The sequence below is a fragment of the Drosophila takahashii genome, chromosome 3R, assembly GCF_030179915.1.
Source record: "Drosophila takahashii strain IR98-3 E-12201 chromosome 3R, DtakHiC1v2, whole genome shotgun sequence".
Classification (NCBI taxonomy): Eukaryota; Metazoa; Arthropoda; class Insecta; order Diptera; family Drosophilidae; genus Drosophila; species Drosophila takahashii.
In genome coordinates this window covers 40,268,128-40,287,256 of record NC_091681.1, presented here as the reverse complement: position 1 = coordinate 40,287,256, position 19,129 = coordinate 40,268,128, and the positions used below count along the sequence as shown (strand labels likewise).

The 19,129-nt window shown below is 41.6% G+C and overlaps 1 protein-coding gene and 1 long non-coding RNA gene across 8 annotated transcripts in view; one reads left to right on the top strand and one right to left on the bottom strand.

Moving 5' to 3' along the window:
- Window positions 1-19,129, bottom strand: part of RhoGAP100F (Rho GTPase activating protein at 100F) — a 41,198-nt gene that overhangs the window by 17,944 nt on the left and 4,125 nt on the right. For 4 of the 6 annotated variants that reach the window (XM_070216206.1, XM_070216207.1, XM_044392660.2 and 1 more), the window contains exon 2: window positions 16,384-16,726. In XM_070216206.1, the coding sequence (XP_070072307.1) occupies window positions 16,384-16,470 (87 nt within the window). In that variant the 5' untranslated portion in view covers window positions 16,471-16,726. Of the gene's footprint in view, window positions 1-3,177; window positions 3,582-5,456; window positions 5,946-16,383; window positions 16,727-19,129 lie in introns of those variants that run through there. The other 2 variants (XM_017152244.3, XM_044392662.2) reach the window with 1 other exon arrangement.
- LOC138913566 (uncharacterized) lies at window positions 6,047-8,050 on the top strand. Of its 2 annotated transcripts, none has more exons than XR_011419346.1 (2): window positions 6,047-6,232; window positions 6,738-8,050. It is a non-coding gene; the product is annotated as an uncharacterized lncRNA (long non-coding RNA). The 2 variants fall into 2 exon arrangements; XR_011419345.1 differs by having other exon boundaries at window positions 6,047-6,595.

Below are 19,129 nucleotides of genomic sequence, written 5' to 3'. Positions count from 1 at the left end.
ATGGTGCTCAAACTGATCGAATTACTTGGCCAGCGGAAGGAGGGCTAAAAGCGGCCCAGAGTTCTCGGAACATTCGTCTCGCCCATACAACTTTTAATGGCCATAACGTGCTTTCGACTTAACCACTAAAATTTTCCACCCAACATGAATGCTTCACGTTCTGGGGAATAACTTTCAGGAAATCCACCACAGCATTTTGTTAACAATTCGTTGTATAATTTGTTCTCGAAAACAAATTGTATTCCGGTCCGCACGTGGATCAAGAAATTGTTGTTCTACTCCGGGGGCTTTGGCTTTGCCTTAGGCTTTCATTTGGCATTCATAACCGTTCTCCACACAAAACAATTTCCTTGGGCCAAACTATTCCGGGCAAATAATAGAACAATGCTGACTAAACCGAGCCGTACCGAAACCAAAACCGAATTCCACCTGAGCCGCAAACAAAGGCTGGATAATTATAAATTTAAATGGCCAGTGGAACTCCCTGGGCGGCGCCTCCATGCCAATTACCCGTCACTCGGCTCCCTCGTCCGGAATTCACCGAATCCACTGACAACGATTACAATTAAATGCCAAATGCACAACGTTCCGCCGCCATGTTAATAATAGTTGTCAGTTGCAGCTGCGCTAATGTCAAAATATGTGGCACAAGACCAGAGAACCGGGCACATTCACATTCTCTGCCAGCGAACAGGAGCCTTTGCTCGACTCGAATCAGATTGGATTGCTTTGGATTTGGCTTTTGGCTGGTGCAGGGGGCGCCAGTCGAGATAACCGCAAATTAAGGCAAACAACAAGGCAACAACCACGACGACAACACAAGTGACACAAGCCGCATTGTGGCGGTGACTCCGACAGCCGAGCAGCCTGAATGGCTGAATGTGAATGAATATGGGTATGGGTAGGGACATGGGAGTCAGCACTTTCATGGGCACAGCACAGCACACCCGGCGTATACGTGATTTATTGATTAAATTTAAATTTGCCCGGGAGCAAACAATGGGGCATGCCAAGATGGCGTCAAACGCATTCCAAGCATCGCATTATGCAATTAGATCCGGGTCGCTTACAAACACCCACACAAACATGCACAGCTAAGCCGAGTGTCAGGATATCAGGGCATCAAAGACCTTAAGCCTCCATCCAATCAAAAGTGTCGAGCAGAACAGGATGAAGCGTGAAGATATTCAGCCCGAAAAGCTGGATAAGAGTGCAGGACAAACCTTTCACTGGCTCCGGCCACTCACATCACTCAGGACACAAGGACACCGACATGAATGGGGAAAGGGTAGGGTAGAAGAAAGCGGGACGGGTATCCAGAAGGATTCCCATATGTACAGAGTCTGCACTCGAAAAATTTTAAAGGCCATTTAGAGTATATTTAATATAAATTTTAATGTTTAGTAATATATTTGTATCTACTAATTTAGTAATAAATAAATAAACTTAATACAGGTTAAAACTCTTAAAATCAATCCATTTTAAAATCTTTTTTATTTAAGCTTTAAGGGACAGCCACAAAATATAAATGTTAGGCATTTTTAAAAGTGAATTTTCGGTTCAAGTGCCCAGCTTCGACCGCTCCAAAAAATTTAATTACCCGCCGAAGGAAAGAAGAACGCAAACAGTCTCGTGCCCACAATTTTATCTATGCAAATATTTTTAGCGCCGCTCCAAGGGCTGCATACTTAATGGAATTTTATTTCAATATTTTAAGCACCCTTCGCCGTCGGCCAAAGTTGTTGAAAGTTGCAATCTGTGGCTGCCGGACTGTATACGTGTGTAAATAAACAAAAAGCGATTGTGTCTAAGTGGGTTCTCATTGGGCCGTGGATGGCCTAGGGGCGTTCTATCATCACAAGTTCAAAGTTGGTTTATTTATCAAGCCCGGTTTTTTGTTTCTTTCTGTTGCGTTGCCCCTCAAAGTAGTTGATTCGTTTTGGTTTGTTGGCCTTTGCTGCGCGCATCCATGAAATATGCATTATTATTTGTTTTACGCTTATTTATTTATTCATTCATCCGCATAAATGTACGCACCAAAAAAAAAAGAGAGAAATATTAAATTTAAAAAAAATGGGGGGAAGGGAAGAAATGGTAAACGTTTATAGCAGATGAAAAAATAAAAACAAAAGGGGGCACAGGGGGGTTTAACCGGCTAATAGGCGCAACTGCGGAGCGTGCAAAAGGCAATATTTGCATACCGATCCATATACATAAATATTAAAGTGAAATACACAAAAGTATATACGAAAATGTCATGCAAATTCGCTCGCCTCTGGCTGAAGGCACTCGTCATCCCATGTGGAGTGGGTGGCAGTGGGCGGTCGGTTGGACCTGCGTACTCCTCGCAGACTTATGACATTTCCAGCGCTTTATGGGGCGACGGTTATTATTGATGTGGGTGTAGCGAAGCCTGCCTCCTCGGAATTTTCCACCCAACAGCACAACAACTACACCATGATATTGCAGAAATATTTCCTTTGACGCGAATCTAACTCAATATTCCTCAGCAGCTAAGAACCCGAATCACTTCGAGCACACAAACACACTCCGTCCCCAGCAGCACACTTCAACTTTTATACATGTTTTGCATTTAAATATTTATTAGCTCCCTTGAGCAGAAAAATGGTTTAAGCTCAAGTTTCCAAAATTCCACTTATACTTTGCTAATAAAAATACAACATATTTATACAATAGAAGCTTTATATCACAAAAACGTTCAATTTTATGCACAATATATAACTCAAACTAGCTAATAAACTTTCCAACGAAACAAACCACAATAGAATTTGAATAAAATTTGCTTCAATAGAATTAATATTTTAACCATTTTTTCACGATAATTTATAGCTAGGCCTAGGACAATAGTTTACCATTTCGCTGTTAAACGTACATGCGATATGTTCTCAAACAAAGGTCAAAATATGCTAAATTAATGGCTCGCCAGTCTGAAATTTAGATTTCGATCTTAAATCGCATAAAGCCCATGAATGATGCGGATTTCAAAGAAGCACATAAATCGTGAGCTCATTATGGGAGTAATACATCGGATTTGCAGCTCTACTCCAAGGGCAACGTAGGTTCCATTGCCCGGCTATATTACTTAATATGCTATTAATAAATAAGCCAAAGCCGCACACAACATTATACATTATACACTCAGCATTCAACACTCACCTTGCGATGGCTGCTTCTGGTCAGGAAACATCCTGTGGTGGCGCTATCACACATTAATTTTGTTGCAGCCAACTTGCCTGTTTCGCGTTGAACTCGAGATATAGAAACGGTTCGGTTCGTCCACTATATGTGGCGCCTCGAAGGGATATGTTGAGTTTACTAAGTTATGCGACCGTTTTTGCGCCTGATTCGATTGGTTTCGATTGTATACCTAGTTCGCTGTATGGTTTATCCTTGCTCGTGATTCGGTGGTTTCGTAACTGCTACTTAGGCTATAATTTGATACGTATTTTGTTGCTCCCGCACACGTCCTAAGGCTTAGTTCCAATTGTATCATTCTTCTTTTCGTTTCGCTTCGATTCGTTTTGTTTCGCTCGGTTATGGCCTTATCCGCTTTCCATTTTCTAAGCACACAAGAGTCGTGATAACTGTATCTATGAGTGTGCCTGTATATCAGGCAGACGCCCCCTGACCCCTGACCCCTGGCCTGCGTCCCAAAGTGTGTGTGTGTGGCTTCCGTTTTGGCTGCCTTTTGTTGCCAAGCGAAATATTTATGTTTGCCTTTCACGCTTCTCTGCCAATGGCGAATTTCGAAAGGAGGGCTTCCATCTCCTTTCGCTGCCAAAACGATTTCAAAATTTCTACACAATTGATTTAAATGGCTCTTTAAAAGCGGTGGTCTCCCCCTCCCCCACTAAATCCCGTCGGGCAGAGTGCCAGGATAAGATAAGGATGCGGAGCAAGTGGAGCCACCCGCGGGGCATCGCGAATTTCACTTCACACGCCTTCGGCTTCGAGCCCGGTGAAAATAATTTCGTCTGGCCGTGCGAAAATTTCATTAATTTCAGGCATACTAAATTAAAACGGGGCACAGGCAGCGCAACAACTCGAAACAACCCGAACAAAAGCCGGCTCCACTAATTTGTGGGGAACAAAAAGAAAGAAGGTGGCAAAGAAAAATGGTTTTCCTCTTTTAAGGCGGACAGTAATATAGTTCTCTTGCGAAAGTGTGAAAAGCCATTGCCGACTATCCATAAAGAAAGATTACGGCAGAGATATTATTCCACGAAAATTTAAAATGCAACCGAAATTAACAAGAAACACAAAATGTAAATTTCTAAATTCTTAGACAAAAATTGAGTTTTCAAATCTAATATTTAAGCAGTACTTACACACAACTGCTATTAAAAGAAAATTGATTTTACTCAACCTGGCAGATTACCAAAAACAATTAAATTTCTGATAGGAATACAGAAGTCAGATAAATCAAAATTAAATTTTCATAACTAAAAGTAGCTTTGGAAATCTTTTATTTTATCATTTTAATTATCATCTTTTTCCTGTAGCAGCCAAATTTCAGGGGATTTATTGCCCACGGAGCTTCGCCCTTGCTAATTTTTTGCCCCCTTCTGAAACTGGATGATGCAAATGCGCTGGCTAAGAGCACACTAAAAAAAAATATTATTGAAAATGCAAATTAAATGTTTTAATTTGGTAAAAAACTAAAGACTTAAAAAAAAGAAAAGAATCAAGGATTTTTGCGTTGCTATTAAAGATTTTAAAAAGTACTAAGCTGGGATTTTTCTATAAGTGTACATAAAAACAATGCCGCTAGCTCTAGTTACATTTCCCGCGCGGCTGCTTTGGCAATATAAACCGGGAGGAGTCGTGGTGTGTGGGTGGGTCTGTCGAAGGCGTTAGGTTTACTCTGCAGACGTGCTAAGACCGACAGCGGCAAGTAAATGCCAAAAATTACATTTTGCCACTTTTGCAGACAAAAGATGAAGCCCCGAAAATCCCCGAGAGTTTGGCAACGGGCAACGCGGCGTATACGCAACGCGGACCGAGCTACGTGGGTTAGCATTGTCCAAGATAATGGCTGCTTTGGGGGCGGCCCACGTTCCCTGCTCCTTGCTCTGTTATCCTTGCCAGGCAATCGTCGGGCTGTTGAACCTTAAGTGTGTGCGTCTGCTCCAGCGCCATGTGCCCTTTTGTCCCAGTGTGTGTGAGAGTGGGTGGGTGGGATGGATACATCTGCCTTTGTGTGTGTGAGGGGGCGTGAGCGCGCGCATTTAGCAACAAAAATTTTGTCTGTATATGGGACAGTCCAAAAAAGTGGGAAAGAAGGCGCACAAAAATGAATAAGTCGTTGAAGAAATTGCGTTGCGTATACGCAGCGTTGTCTGGCCCCAATAAATTACATTTCGCTTGACACACACACACATTTCACACAAGGACACGTGCACTGAGCTCCACCATTTCGGATGGTGCTTGTTTACCTAGTTGTAGATTTGCTTTGCCTTGAAAAAATAATATGTATGTATTCCCTAAGACCGTTTTAATTGACTGCCGTTTTTCCTCCGTTCGCCGTTCGCCTTTTTTGGTATTTTGGTATTGATCGAGCCAGCGAGGCAATTTAACGCGACATTTAACTTTTATCGCCGCGCTTCGTTCGCTTTTGTGCAATAATTTCCAGAGTTCGCCCGCGGCGATGACGAGAATGTGCCGTTCGACTCGGTTTTTCTTTTTTCTGAGGACCTCTGTTGAGCGCGCGCGTATTTCTTCTACCGCCGCCGCCCCCGCGTTCGTGAAATAGTATTGAATAAGTTGCTTTTTAATGAGTTTTACTACACGCCACGAGCTCTGCAGCTGAGTATGTGTGTGTATGCGTGTACTACTACGCACGCACGACGCTGCTGCTATAACGGTATTTCGGTATTTCGGAACTTCGGCGAACGGACCACGAGTCGAACGTCCAGCGCGCTCAACTGAACCTTGCGTATTGAATCCACTGGCCCGGCTGGCGAGCTTCGCTCCGAAGTCGGGAAACGGGAAAATGCCAGCCGAAGTTGGCGGCGAAACATCTCCATTCTCGAAATTGGAGCAAATACATTCACAAACAGGAAAAGCCCCTCGCACACACACACACTCCCCCACACAGTGGGAAAACTTTCTTGTGTAACGGGAGCGAAAGCTCTGGCTCGGCTCGGAAAACTTCGGCACTTTAGACACTGTAGTGTGCGTTTGCGTGCTGTCCTCTCTGCGCTCTGTGTGTGTATGTATTTGAATTATTTAACGGGGAAAAATTGGCAGTCGGGATTTGGGGAATTGAGTTTGATACGCGCCAGGATGCCAGGATGCCAGCAGCTCCTGCCGTTAAGCGGAATGTGGAAGACGTCTACTGGGGACGCTGCGCCGGCATTGCCAGATGTGATTTCGCCGAGCGGTCTTGAACTTGTCGAAAATGCCCAAGACACTCGGTTCGCATAATTGATTGCACTAGCGAACTGTTTGTTAAAATGCGTCGAATTAATAGAAATTAATTTTGAGGCTTATTTGCTTATCCATAAGATTTTTCCTAACCACATCAACCCCAAAAACATGAATCCATTTATAAGAAGTAATATAGGAATTATAGGTAGATATATATTTAAAAAACATTTCTAAATTTACAAATTGATTCACTTAGGCATTGAAAAAATTCAAAATAAATAACGATTTAAAGGGTTGACCAATATTACAACTTAACTTTTAATCCTTTATTTTCGATTCCACTCAAGCCTCCAATCGAATGCCAACCGCCATTCAAAGCTTGTTTTGTCATCGATACAAGAGCTTTGCTAGATGAGCTTCGTTATGTTTTCAATTCCCTGCCAGCCCTTTCATCCGCTTTAAAGGACTTCGGCGGGACAACGGGGAAGTACCTCGAACGGCAGCCGGGCTAAGTGAGTCCCACTCAAATCATTTCCACCGAGCCTTCACTTGACTCCCACGCACACTCGCCCCGAAGAGTGCCCCTAATCCCGGCATCGATAACAATTACAGGCGCAGGACTATTTAGGGAAAGCGAGTGGCAAACGAATCGAAATGCCAGCAAAGTGCCAATCATGAGTGGACTGAACCTGGAACCTGGAGCCTGGACCCAACTCAAAAGCGCTGCGGGACCGGCTGGCATGACAGACAAACATTATGAATGATAACGGTCCAACACAATGGCGCTTGTGCAAATGTTTGTTTATCAAGCCGTTCGAATCAACGGAATGAAACAAAGCGGATTGTTTGGAAGTCGGGGAGGTCGCATTATGAATATGTTTAATAGCCCACTGCCGATGACACAAACAGATAAGGCATTGCCATTAAAAACGCATTACAATTGATAGGAAAACGAGTGCAGAGATTGGGGCTACCATATATATATGTGTGAGTGTGTCTGTGTTGGCCACATCATTCACAAAAGCTGCAGCACACCCACACTCTCGTATCGACACCATCCTTATTTCCACCTCCACCACCGCCGAACCACTCGAATGTGGGTCAGTTTGGTCCGCCAATCCGGCAGCCCACCGCTGACAGGCAATCAACTGTCAGGCCGGGCGACATGCAAAATGAATGCACTGCGAAAAGTGTGTGTTTTCCAAGGCGCAGGCAACCACATTTACTCCGCAGCTAGGAAAACACATACGACCAGTTGTACGTAAATTTCCCCAGAAATACACCACGTTACGTATACGCACCGTAGACGCCTGCGCGGATAAGATGCGCAAACGGTGGGGTCACAAACAGGAAAACTCGACACTCGGCACGCCGCTGGCCAACGTGCTGGGTCATCGAATCCATCCAGCGACTGTGGCAGCCGGATGCGAGCGGCTAATAACAAACTTCCGGAGAGGAAAAATTCTTTGTCATTGGAATTTGTCAAGCGTAGCAAATTGAGTTCGCAGCTACGCGCCGCTTGAAACGGAATTGAATTCGAAAATTCTCAGCGCACACACAATGCGAAAAACTTTGGCGAAAATGCAAATGATGCTGTGGTCAGGTTGCACATAATGTTGCAACCAGGAAATCAAATTAATTTTATAATAAATATTAACTTTTAAGTATCAATATCTAACAAAATTAAAATAATAATGTTTATATGTTTAATTTTTTCGTTAAGGAAAAGCATTCTAAATTTGAGTCCAAAAACTGCACTTTTATAACTTAGGTGATTGTGTCCCGATTTTGAGGTAAAATTCCCTAATGATCTAAATTTCAATTTGTCATATAAACGAAAGTCTTTTCAGAATGGGAGCCAAAAACTGCTTTTCTATAGTTTATAGCTTAAATATTTAAATCCCGGTTTAAATGCGGCATGCCTCTATGAATTTTTAGTTTAATTCTCCAAGAATCTACATTTCAATTTATCTTTCAGCGACTTTAAATTTGTTAGCCGATCTAGAAGAGTTAAATTTTCAGTATGCATTCAAATATTCATCTTTCAATCCTTGAATTTATCCACTCCGTATACACAAGGCAGATGGTAAATCAAACATTTTTGAACCTGCCTGCCCTTCACTAAGTAATTCCAACTCTTTGTCAAGTTTATCGGGAACTCATATATCTATCCTCCACTTGTTTTTCTGTCCAAAGGTCGAAAGTACAGGTAAGCCTCCTCAGGCAGAAGTTGGAGTGGTCAGGTCAGGACACAAAAAAAAGGTAAACTTAGAGACCAAGTTTGATGCGGCTTTGATGCTGCTGCCCTCGAGTGAATTATGCAAAGTTTTGCGCTGCTCTTTCGTGAGGCGTAATCCGCTTAGCGAGTGCGATTCGGTTCAAAGGTAAAGCCCCACTTACGCGGCGGTGGGAGGTGAAGGGTGGATAGTGCCGAGTCCAGGCGCCCACGGTAAATTGCCCTTTAAGTGCCTTCATTGGCAATTAATGCCGCCGGCGTTTGCCTTGGCACTAGACTAATTGCAGTCGGCGTCAACAACTAATCGCAATTGGCGTGAAAATTCTACATCAACTATGTAAGCGATACCCCCTCCAATGGGCCAACTGAGGGTATGCCTCCCACTCCCCATCAATCACTGTACAGTATGTATAATTCAATTTGAATAGATTCATGCAGGAGTCTAATTTGAATCGTTACTGACTGCAAAGCCTTGGCACAATTTTGGGCCGTGTCTTCGCCTGTGCTCGACTGTTAACATGTCATGGCCTAAAGGCCAGGCTTTGTTCTCGCCTGGCTAATTGATGTCATTTGGCGTCTGTCTGTCGTTCGTTTTCCTATGGTTTGCCCAGTCGAGTTTTCTATTAATGTTCAAACTTTGAAATGCCCGCAGTAAAATATATACTTGCATCAGCATCTTCAAAATTGCACTCTTAATGACAAGGAACATGCACAATCATTGTCACCCACACATAAGTGATAATTTATTACTCATATTGCTGGGAAAACATTTCCAATTAACTTGTAAACACAATTATCTATTAATAGGATCTCTTTATCATAGGGTTGTTGAGTGTTTTATAGGTCACTATAAATATGTAGCTGTTGCATCCCATAATATGTTTACATTATTTATCATAAAGTATAAAGAATACTAAATTGTATGCTGAAAAGCGCGCTACATAAAAACTCAATTCCTTTTTATGTTGAAATATCTGCTGTTTTTTTTAAATCTTCTTTTGAAGTAGCCTCTCAAATAAAGGCCATTGTAAATTAAATGTACGAACTCTTAGACTCTGAAAAGAACGGCAGTAAAAATATCCCTGCATCATGGTGACCATTAAAGTTGCATATTTAATGTCGAGCCACACGCGCCAAAGTTTTTTTGCACAATTTGCTAAGCTGAAAAAATGTCCTACAAACTTTTGCTTAACTCTGGTCACTCTAAGCAAGCACAGCCAAGCCGCAAAAACCAAAAAAGTGGGTGGGGGGAATCAGAATCGACAACAACGAAAATGGTTCGTATTTCTCTACTACAAAAGCTTTACCAAGCACCAGAGAGAAAACACTCATAAAAAGAGAACGGGGGTAGAAGAGTGAAAAGAGAGAAATCGCAGGCACAGGCACATCCACCAACCTTAACCCACCAACCCCCTCGGATCTGTGCCAAGCAAATGCAAAATACGTTAAAGGTACGAAAAAGTAAGAAGGAAAATGTGGGAGGGGAATTCCGCCGAAACGTAACGAAAATCCACAGCAAAGCAAACAGAAAATTTTAGCAACCCAAGGGGAAAAGTGGGCGGCCAAGTGGGTGGCTAAGGGGTGGTTGTGCAGCTTGGAACACGCGAAGCCACGACCTATCCACACAACAATCGTGTGTGGGTGTTGTTGGATCCAAACATCCAAACACTTGGCAGCCAACTGGGTTTACATGTGAGTGGCATAAACCGCTTTTAGTGCGCACACAGATACCCACGCACACCACAGCACGAGCACTAGGATGCTGCCTTCTGAAGGATTGTAGGTTGTGGGTTAATTTCGTTTTGGCACTGCAATTTCTGCAGCTGCCACGATTCGCTCTCAACCCGTCCACTCAGAATAAAACAGACCGAAAAAAATAAAAAGATCGGTATTGCAAATAAAACATTGGCATTTAAGAACTCTAATTTGTATCTTTTGTAAAAATGAGACCGAATTTTAAAAAAAGAGAAATCTACAGATGCTGAGATGTTATTTTAGAATCGAAAAAATCATTTTAAAATATTAGCCAATATAAGATAAAGTTATTCTAAGGAGCACTCAAATGGAGTTCGTTTTTATAACGAGCTCGTAGATCCATATTTATTTGAAGTGCATCCATCATTCTCCATCGACTGTGTTTGTTTGCAAAAGAGTGGCCTCAATACGGGCGTTAGCCTGCACCCCCCGCACACGCAGACCTCAAACTCGGCGAGATGGTGATGTTTTCATGGTCCAAAAATAAAATGTGTCATATGCAGTGTTGCCACTCAAAGACTAGAAGGCAGAAACCAGAAAACAGAGCTCAGCTCAACTCGGCTCAGCCGATGGGCAGCCCATTATCATTACCACGAGGCTGGGCTAATTCCCGCTCATCATTTTAATGGCCAGACTGGCTGACGGAAATAATTAAAAATTAGTTAGGAGCGGCGCAAAGGTGCGAGCCGCGGATCCTTGGTCCTTCGTCCTTGGTTCTTGGCCGTAAGTCAACTGTCAAAACGCTGGAAATTCGCTCGATGCAAAATGTATAAACACGTTCGACTGTTCGTTCCCCGATGGGAAAGTGCGGCCCAATGACAGGCAAATATTTTACGTGCACGCAACAAACTCGACTCTTCGATGAATACGGAAACATTTCAATATGTCGACTGTTGACTAGTGTCTCTGGTATCCCGTAGTTGCGTAAGACTTTTGCAATTAGTTGCGCAAATGAAGGGCACGTAGTTGAAGTGAGTCGAGCAGCAGCAGCAGCACAAGTCTGAACTGGATTTCGAGGCACGTAAGCATCCCTAACAAGGTAAGCGAAGTGCCGAGAAAGCCGTCCTTGAGCCAGTTGGCATACATTGTTCAGCGGGTCGAAAGCGGAAAGAAACTTGGCCAAGACTCTCACATACGGAGAAATTCGAGTTGACTGCTTACTCAATTAGTTAATTAATTGTTTGCAATTGAATGTCAGTGGATTAAATGGGTAATCAAAAACAGGTAATAATCAGAAACAGGTAATATAATCAAGAACCTAAAGAAATAAATAATATTGCTTCAACTAAACATCCACAATTTTAGACATTTTAAACTATCAAAAGCTGATCAAATTGGCTTTTTGAAAGCCAGACTATTAAATTAATCAGTGAACAGTAAGCTGAACGCCTTGGCTACAAGGGTCCCGAGGTATTTTGCTCTATCAGAGCTCTTTCCAAGTCAATGCACCCACAATTAAGCTTATTAAGCACCAGGGGGAGGACAACTTTTTGCGCTGCGTTGGCAGCAATTAAAAAACCGCTACACCTGCGTTGCCAATTAATAGTTTTAGCTTGTTCTTTTTGAAAATCATTTGGCAACTAAAACAATTGAAGGAGATGTGGGATTCCCGGAAGTGCAGCGGGGCAGAAACGCTTTTTCTGGTGGCTGCTCGGTAGTCGAGCGAACAAATTGCAAGGGAAAAGGCAAAAGAAATCGCAAGAAATATCGGGAGCAGTTGGTCGCATGCAGGAGAAATGCTGTGCCAGTGTTTGTCTTGGGCAAAACTTTCCACCGCTGAATTGTATCTGTGAGGACGCCGGCACTGAGAGGAATACTAGGTGGAAAAGCAAAATTCTAGAATTTTTCATATATTCCATATATTCGAGGAGAAGCTACGTTTAACCCAAGGAAACTCATAAGACACTCCTGGCAATTTTTCACTGTGTGTGTGTATAGGAGCAGCAACACCATCTCCATCTGCAGTTCCAGCTGAGGCAATATCCTTATCTGCATTGAGGCAAAATTCTGTGCCAGTCGTCCTCGCTCCCAGTTTCCTGGCTGCGTCTTCCAATTGTTGTCGGCAACTCGGAAGGCAACTCAAACAGCCGAAGAAAGACTCCAGACTGCGGCTGCCTAAATGCCCGCCATTTATTTGTGAATGGCACTCCGCAGACTCCAGGGCTAAGAAGACAGAGGGACTGGAAAACCGGATGCCAGGAGGAGACGCCATCGTTCTGTTCTGCGCCATTTCAAAGCACTAAACGTGCCGCTGCATGGCAAACAAGTTGAAAAAATTTTCCACAAAGCCTCCAGCAAGCTCCCCGTACATCAAGGGCCGTTGGCCACAGCCGCAAACTATTTTCATAAACTTCCATCCAGTGGGCAACTAATCACGCAAACATTTAAAGTACACCATCAATCTATCACAACAGTCTTGTCAACGGAGAAAAGTACTTTAAAGAAAATTAAAAATGAAAAAGAAAATTTCTAAAGGTCTGTTTCAAAGAAACATAACGTTTTTGTTATTTACAATCAAATAAAAACACCTCTTAACGAGGTAAAAAACTAGTGACGACCGCACCTTCAACATACAAAAGTTCTGATATCAACATTTGTGACGAAAAATTATTACACTCGTCATTAAATAGACTTTCTAATATTTTCTCATTCGGCCCGCCCTAACAAACTATTCCAGCATTTTTCCCTTCACAGGCATTTTCTATTGCAGCGTGCCGAATGAGAAAATATTAGAAAGTCTATTTAATGACGAGTGTAATAATTTTAAGGAATCTCAAGGGCTATACAGTTTAAGGTTTTAAAGAAAATCGTTAGAGCCGTTTTTGAGAAAAATAAAAAAAAGCTAAAAAAAAAGTTTTAAAAAATTGTCTTTTGTTCATATTTTTTTAATTATTACATTTACACAAATTGCATATAGAAGGCGTTTATAGCATTTAAAAATACCTTTCAAACGAGATGCAGCACAAGTCTGTAGCTTTAGTAGTATAGAAGTTACGGCTTTCCGATTTTTAGCTATTTATAGCTGTTTTCCCGCTAAACTAGCGAGTTTTTCCAAAAGTGGTAGAACAAAAGTTTTTTATATCGATGTGATGAACGTCATATAAAATTTTCAAAACTTAAAAAACATGTTTTGGACAAACTGACAAACTGACAAACTGACAAACTGACAAACAGAATTAAATTTTCATTTTGGGAAGACGAAGAAAATCTTATTTTGGCTATAACTTTTGAACGGAGCGTCGGATTTTGACAAACGACCCCTCATTCGACGGGTATTTTCAAAAGGAATACAAGTAAAATATTGCGAGGGGGCAATTATCCCCACCGGCCCCAACAGCTCCAAATTTCGAAATTTTCACTTTTTCACTTTCACCGCTCTCTCTCCCAAGCCAATTGATTTTCTTAGAGTCTTGGTATGCAATCCTGTTAGTTTTTGCAATACCTTTCGATAGGTGTATCATTCATTATGATCGGACCATCACAGTAGATTTTCATTTCTTCGTGTATATATAGTAGTCGCCTTCGCACACTCTCCTGGTGCGCTTCGTCACTACATGGACTGCCGTCCATAGTGATTTTTAATCATTCCCTCTTGTGGAAGAGTATAATTTTATACAATCAGCTTCAATTTCACACTTTAATCCCAATGCAATATGCATTGCCACACTAAACCGCTGGACATTTTGATTCCAAGCGATTAAATTGAGAAAAATCAATCGCCCTATCAGCGTTTGTCAGTCAGATTTTCAATTAAATTTCAAATACAGCCAATGCACATTTACGGCTGCCACTTCACATCACTCATGCGTCGTTGCGCATAAATCAAAATAATTTACTGCCTCGCCGGCAGTGGAATTTATTGAAATTCCGCCGAAAAAAGGATGCAGATGCAACTGGATGCTGGATGGTGGATAGTGGATGCTCGATTGCAGTGCGCAAAACAATCCCATTGAATGGTTTCGATTTCGATTTCAGCCGGGCCAGCCTTCCAATTTGTAATGCAATATGCTGATTTCGGATTTCTGGCCCCTCGCTGCCTGTTTGGCTGCCAGTCAACACTCGTGTGCCAATAGAAATGCCAACGCGTCTCACTTGACCAACTTTGCAGCTGGTTGCCGCTGTTTTCTGCTCAAGTGCCAGGAAAAGCGGAAGCCTGCCAGTATTGGCACAAAAGTTCGACATTCCCGGCCCGGCAGCGTCTTATTTCAATTAAAAATTGTTTAACAAATCAATTTACTGCGCCTGGCGCCAAACTGATTAAAGCAGCGGCAGCCAGGCAGCCATAAAAGCAAAGAAATGCAATTTGAAAGTGGCGGCGGGCGGCAGGCTGCTCGGAATACCCTTTCAGGCCCTCGGCGGTTCAGAGGTTTCCCGGGAAATCTCCGCTTTCGAACAGGCTTAGGGCGCCAGCGCCACCAGTGCAAATTGAATTCCTCGCCAGCCCCGCGGGACGATTAAGATGGCAGCCTCGGTGCAGCGGGTAAATTAATTTATTTGTTAAACTTTGCGATGTCAGGGAGCCAAAGTCAAAGTTTGCAGCGCGGCGAAAAGAAAAATAATCAACTATAACTAAAACAAACAGCCGGCAGAGTGTAGGAAAAGGAAAGGGCGTGGCTGCGGTCCAAATGCGTCGGGAACCGCATCTCCAAGGACTTATCCGCAAGGACTTTATCATAAAGTTTCTCCGGGTGGCTGGCAAAGTTCCTGCAAGACGGTTAGTGATGGCAACCTTGCTAGGATTACACCGAAGGAAAAAGCCCTTGAAATAATTATCACGGGTTTTGGGGGATTTAAATATTGATCTATTAATATACAAATAACTCGTAAGATTTTGATATCATGTCATATCATATTAAACCATATCTAATTTACCGTTAAAAATCTAAACAAATTGTGATAAATTCTAATAAATAAAAAAAAGACAGCTGGAGGTCCTGTAAAATAGTTATCTTATTCTTAAAGATTTCACTTTCTGTCGCAGTGCTTCCACTGGCAATCCGAACTGGAGCACCTTGCTCTGTTAGGTGCCTAATGAACGGGCAACCCACGGAGGAATAAGGTGCCGCTAGGTGGCGCCAGGTGGGAGAGCAGTCGAGCAAACACTCTTATCCATTCCACTGAGCACGAGTCGCAATCAAATTAAGTGCTGTCGGCCAGCAGATTAAACCCCTTTGTTCGGCCCAATTACTCGACATTCAATCGGGAGTTCATTTCAAAAATTGCATTAAACAGTGCGGTAACTTTGATTAAAGTCCGATAGACGCCGCACGTGTGGCCTGTAATTGAATTTGTCGCCGAATGTGTATCGCTTGCATTAAAGAGCCGGGGAACCATGTTTCGCACTTTGTGTGCAAATACCACTCCGAACCACCCCAAAAAGGTGAACAGTCCCCCAAAAAGTGCCAACCAAACACACAGCCTCACATCGTCTGCGGCAACGGCAGCAGCATATAAATCAGATTTTGCAATTAAGCCTTCATTGAAATTCAGGCGTAAAATGTAAATTTATTATGGCAGCCACGAAAATGATGAGGAAACCGCGGTGTTCCCCCAATTGACTGACAGATTGAGCCAGTTTTCCCTACTTATGGCGGTTCAAAGTGCGATGCTGTGCAAATATTGCTCAGTCACGGTTTAATTGGTCCCGAGAATACATCGACAGTAGGCACATTGATGAGCCTTCAGTGGTTTTGTATTCAAAAGAAAATTCCTTTTATTATTGGTAGGCACTTAAAATATATAATGCTTGAGTGGCGTAACTGTTTTTAATAGTTTTTTTTAGAAGTAATACGATCCGAAAATTAAACCCATTAATCCTTTGTTAAAATTGTAAAAATAAAGCTGTCTCACCCGTTTCAATTTTCTTTAATTAGATCAGCTAGAGCAAGTTTCACATTAAAAGCATATGTTTAACTACATACATGCAGAAGGTTTGTTCTCATAAGGGCTTTCTAGAACCTCTTCAAATACCCTCCCACAAAATCAGTCATTCAATCACTCACCTTTCTACGTCCACAACAAAGCATTCTTCGCACACGCGAATTTCCAGTAGCTGCTTTCAATCGAGTAAACTTCTTCTTCCACTGCATTTATTAGTGGGGATCCGATTGGGAATATCTTCCTCGTTCTGTCCTCTCGTTTCTCCTTTCTCCTCGCCTTGGGTGGGGTTTCGTTCGAAGGCAACTTCTGTTAATTGCCGTATTTGCTTGCTCGTCCAACTAAAACTGGCAGCAATGGCATTTGGTCAATGCTGAACACGTGTCTTTGGTTCCTTACAAAAATGCGATATAAAAATGCAAGTTCGGTTTATTCGTTGTGAGTTAAGTTGAGTTGAGTTGAGAGTTCCTGCAAACGGAAAAGCAGTACTGTAATGAGTGAAAAAACGAGCGCAAAGCCATGAGCAAGTATTTACTGTCACATGATTGTCAACAAGCTGGCACAAATACCACCCATTATGACCGCCTGATGGGGCGAGGCACAATGGGTTACAGTTATTTAAAAATTGTTATATCTATTTATATTTTCAGTTTTCAACCTACCCAAAAAGCTGTCCAAAACTAAAACTTTTTTGTCTCCGAAATATTGAATATTTTGCCCTATGTAATAAATTAAAATCTTTTGTGGGGTAGAAGTACTTTTAAAAGATATAAACATAGACCTTAAAATGAACCTATTTAGTACTTGACTAATTAAAATTCAAATTTTATAATAATGTATGAAAATAAATTGGTTCCCTTTTTTTACCATCCAGAACACTGTGCATCGTTGTGTGTTTAAGCGAGTATCTGCTCGTGTTTAACTTAATGAAGCTTTACACTTCGCGAGAATGGAGCCCCCAGCCTGACATGTGTCATATGCATTTGCTTGACAAGGCATTCGAGAACTTGGACAGTTCCACCCCCCACCAGCGACCTCCTCCTCCTCCACCCCCACCCACTCCCACACTCGGTGGAAACTCTTGTATTATGCATATATCGAGTAACTGTCTGCCTCTGATTTTATAGCGCTGATAATGGAATGTTTGCCCAGCTCCTTGGATTTCGTCCTCAGTCCATTGGCAAATAAAATGTTGTTCGCTAAGCACAGAGATTGTAGAGATGGAGGTTAAAGAAGAAAGAAAAAGAAAGAGGAAGGGAAAGAAGGAATATAGTGGCCTACGTTGTTGGGTCACTGCCTTCTCCTGCATGGGATCAACCAAGAAAGTATGCCACATATTTTAGAATTGTAAAAATTATAAAAAGGTTGGTATCTAAAATAAAACTTAATTTTTTAGGTATCAACTATTAAGGTTTAAATTCTCAAAAATTTAAAACTTTTTTATATGGGTTTTCTTATTTTTTTTTTATTAAAGCTTTAATGACATTTCACATATTAAGGATATTTTTTAAATGTAGGCCACTTTTGGTTCTTATACACCCTTGGCAACTTGACAAAATCGGCACACACTCGCATAGCTGTATATTTATGGTAATGAAGCGGACCAGCAGCCAGCCTGACTGGCCTTTAGGGCTAATTGTGTTGGCCTGGATTTCGTCAGTAAGCTGAACTTGCTCTGCTAAGTTCTTGTAAAGAAAATTATCCTTAAGGGCGTTAAACTGAGAAGCATTGAGTCGCAAGGAATGGGGAAAAATACAAACATACATACATAACATTCACTGTGTTGGAATGGTTTTCTATTAAGCAAACAAAGAATGTTATGGTATTAAAATAAATCTTGATATAATTTGTAATTAAAAAGGATGTAAAGTGGCTGTTGTGTTGCTTTAAAATGGAAAGTAGATGCGAACTGAAAGACTCTGCTAAACGACTCTGTTAGTATTAGTGATTACTTTCTCAATGGAATTAATATTAAAGATCTTCATACTAATTTCAAGTAAATAGGGCTTTACATTTCTATTATTGAACACAAAAGAATTCTAAGCCATTCAGCATAAGCCTGAGTAATACTTTAAAAGGAAAGGCTTAGATGCAATTATGTATTTCATTATTACTGACTCGGAAGCAATTAAAAATCAACACCCAAGGGATTTAGATTGCGTGGCCAGCAGGCACAGCGATATTTCTCTAAACACCCTCGGCAAAAACAATTCGTCATCATCACCGGGATGATCATTGTCATCGGCATTGGGGGCACGTATAGCCAAAGTGAGCCAGTAAAGCCTTTGGTTGGCACTGTGCCACCAACTCCAACTGAGATTTTGTTGCCATAAACCAGTTCTCTCTCGTCTCTCCCGGTTTTCCCCGAGCTCCCTTTCTTGCACCCTGTAGTAATTGCAATGAAAAATGTTACAATCGTGCACAGGACATTCAAATGTACAAAGAAGAATGTGGAGCTATGTCCTTTTGCATATGTGAAGGGTCCAGCTGCGTCACTGATTTCCTTGCCAGCTTCAATGCTAGTTTCAGTAATGCCAAAGAGCTCATTTTTAAAACAGATCTGAACCTTTTAACTCTGGAAAATTTTTTTTTCTAAATTTGAATTATTCACTAAACAACAAAAACTGAAAAAAATGTAATAGACGACAGACAGAAAATATAAAGGTTTTTGAAAATGATATAAAAAACTGATAGAAAATAAATCCTTTTTCGAACAAGAATGTTTTATAGTTGGGCAATAAATATCAATGGCACATCAAGATTTCACATTTCACATTTAAATTAATTTTTTTATATTATCATTTTTAATACTTTTCAAAATATAAACGTGGAAAAAAATGGATAAAGAGTGGATATTTTTTTAAAGCCCAA